The sequence below is a fragment of the Lolium perenne genome, chromosome 5, assembly GCF_019359855.2.
Source record: "Lolium perenne isolate Kyuss_39 chromosome 5, Kyuss_2.0, whole genome shotgun sequence".
NCBI lineage: Eukaryota > Viridiplantae > Streptophyta > Magnoliopsida > Poales > Poaceae > Lolium > Lolium perenne.
Window position 1 is genome coordinate 187,341,461 of NC_067248.2, and position 2,480 is coordinate 187,343,940.

General features: G+C 48.9%; 1 protein-coding gene across 1 annotated transcript; it reads right to left on the reverse strand.

Moving 5' to 3' along the window:
- Nucleotides 1–567: 567 nt before the first annotated feature.
- On the reverse strand, nucleotides 568–1,490 carry LOC139831339 (uncharacterized). The gene is made up of 2 exons (XM_071820628.1): nucleotides 994–1,490; nucleotides 568–841 (listed from the first exon to the last, which is right to left on the reverse strand). Exons 1-2 carry the CDS (start codon nucleotides 1,427–1,429, stop codon nucleotides 822–824), a joined length of 456 nt encoding a protein of 151 aa, XP_071676729.1. The 5' UTR covers nucleotides 1,430–1,490; the 3' UTR covers nucleotides 568–821.
- Nucleotides 1,491–2,480: the final 990 nt, after the last annotated feature.

A 2,480-nucleotide genomic window follows, 5' to 3' on the forward strand; every position in this document is an offset into this window, starting at 1 on the left:
GTTTGTGTGATTATGCACAACATGATCATCGAGGATGACCGCAAGAATCATACTAGGTCACATGTTGGTCCCTTGAGTGTGAAGGCCCTCTTCGGAGGTTGATCATGAGTTGCCTGCAGATTTTGCTGATTTTCTCGCCATGCACGTAGAGATCCGTGACAGCAATGTGCATGAGCAACTTCAAGCTGATCTCGTTGAGCATTTGTGGAGGATCAAAGAAAATACCGTGGCACCTTGATGTAGCATCTACCCCTATTTATTATATTTGTTTACTTGTTTTATTGTTTGTTGTAATTTAATTTGAAAATAATCCTCGCAAACATTTTTATTCATATGCTATATTTGATAAATGTTCTGTGTTAAAAAGAAGTATTTTAAATGTTTGGGGGCGGTGTTTGGGGGATGCGGCTGGGGAGCGACGTTCCCCAAACGCGGCACGAAAAAAACACGTCCCTCAAACGCTCAATCCGGCGCGGTTTGGGAGACGCTTTGGGGAACGCGACTGGAGATGCTCTTAGCTTTGAAGTTTGCAACTACCCACGGCGGGATGATGTACACATTAAGAATTATTTACACCAGTTCCAGAAGCAAAATACTAAGCCACGTGCAGTCGGTTTAGACCGCTGCATGAACTAAAAAGGTGTGCACTGCATTTTTTTTTATTGTCACAAGACAGCCAATAAGCATTTACCAAACACATCCTTCAAAAAAAAGGCATTTACCAAACACATCAAGGTCGTGGAAACACACCAAAGGCAGTGCAAGATCTCCTGAAACAACACATGAGGCCAGCTCGACTTTCTTGCAGGGCAGTGTATCGTTCACGGCACAGCCATTATTACTGTTAAGAGAAGCAGTCAGTCAACGGTAAATCGCTCTGATCCGCCACAATTCCGAAGGACGGCGTAAATCCCCATCGCAAAAGTAGCAGGCAATGTTCAATTTTGAGGAAAGCTGATGTACTGACGATTCGCATTGCAGTGATTGGCTTACCGGTCAGGAGGGAGGGGGTGCCTGGGTACGGACCAGGCACACCCGGCGGCGGCAGTGGAGGTTGTGGAGGATGATGCAGGTCCACGGGAGGTCTGGGGAAGGTGCCTGGGTACGGACCGAGCACACCCGGCGGCGGTGGTGGTGGTGGTGGAGGAGGATGCAGGTCCACGGGAGGTCCGGGGAAGGTGCCGGGTCGCATGAAGGACGGGAATGCTGAGGGCGGCCTCATGGGGTAGAAGGCTGCCGCCGGGTACGGTGCCGGCGGCGGAGTGGCGAGAGCTGGGAAGGGGCTAGCGAACGGCATCGGGATGGGATAAAGCCTGGGCGCGGTGGCGTCAGCGCTCGGTTGCGCGTAGCGCACTGGGGCGGCGGCGATGACGTTGAGTTGGGCGGCGACGGTGGGGCTGGGTTGGCCGGCGGCGAGTGGGCGCGACATGGCAAAACCCCAGTGCAGGAGGAAAGCGGGGAAAAGAAAGCGACGCGGTTGGTTCGTTTGGCCGTCCAGCGATTGGCGGAGAACACACTGTACTGCACATGCTATGCTAGCAGCTAGGAGCCTAGGACGTCCTTGCAGCTAGTCTGGGCTAGCCTTGTTTTTAGAGAGGCTGGCCATTATTGAGGGGTTTTTGGTTGCTAGAGTAAATCAGAGGCTGCCTCTAAACTTTTTTTAAGGGTTTTTGAAAACACAACCATTTATCAAATATAGCATATAAATAAATATGTTTGCGGATATTATTTTCAAATTAAAATACAACAAACAATAAAACAACTAAACAAATGTAATAAATAGGGCTAGATCAAAGTGTCGTGGCATTTATTGATAATCCTTTGATCCTCCACAAATGCTCAACGAGATCAGCTTAAAGTTGATCATGAACATTAATGTCACGGATCTCTGCGTGCATGGCGAGAAAACTAGCAAAATCTGCAGGCAACTCATGATCAACCTCCGCAAGAGGGCCCTGACACTCATAGGGACCAACATGTCTCCTGACATGATTCTTGCGGTCATCCTCGATGATCATGTTATGCATAATACAACAATCCTGCATCACCTCCCACATTTGGTCGTGAGACCAGCTTAGAGCAGGGTACCGGACAATTGCAAATTGAGCTTGAAGCACACCAAATGCCCGCTCGACATCCTTCCAGGAAGCCTCCTGTCGCGTAGCAAAGTGGGAATTCTTCAGACATGATGGATTCGAGATTGTTTTGACAAAAGTGGCCCATTTCGGATATACCATCGGCTAGATAATAGCCTTTGGTATATTGGTGGCCATTAATCTCATAGTTGCATGGTGGAGCATACCCTTTCACTAGTCTGCTGAACACCAGAGACTGCTGCAACACGTTGATGTCATTGTGTGATCCCGCCATGCCAAATCCACAGGTCATAATCTGCCACAGCTTCAAGCACCACACTGCAATATCAATGACGCCCTTTGTATATACCTTGCCAAGCAAACAGGCAGTTCTTCAATGACCAG

Coding starts and splice junctions, on each gene's coding strand:
- LOC139831339 (XM_071820628.1), bottom strand. CDS start 1,429: ATGTCGCGCCCACTCGCCGCCGGCCAACCCAGCCCCACCGTCGCCGCC. Junction 842..993: donor CACCCCCTCCCTCCTGACCG/GTAAGCCAATCA, acceptor TTCTCTTAACAG/TAATAATGGCTGTGCCGTGA.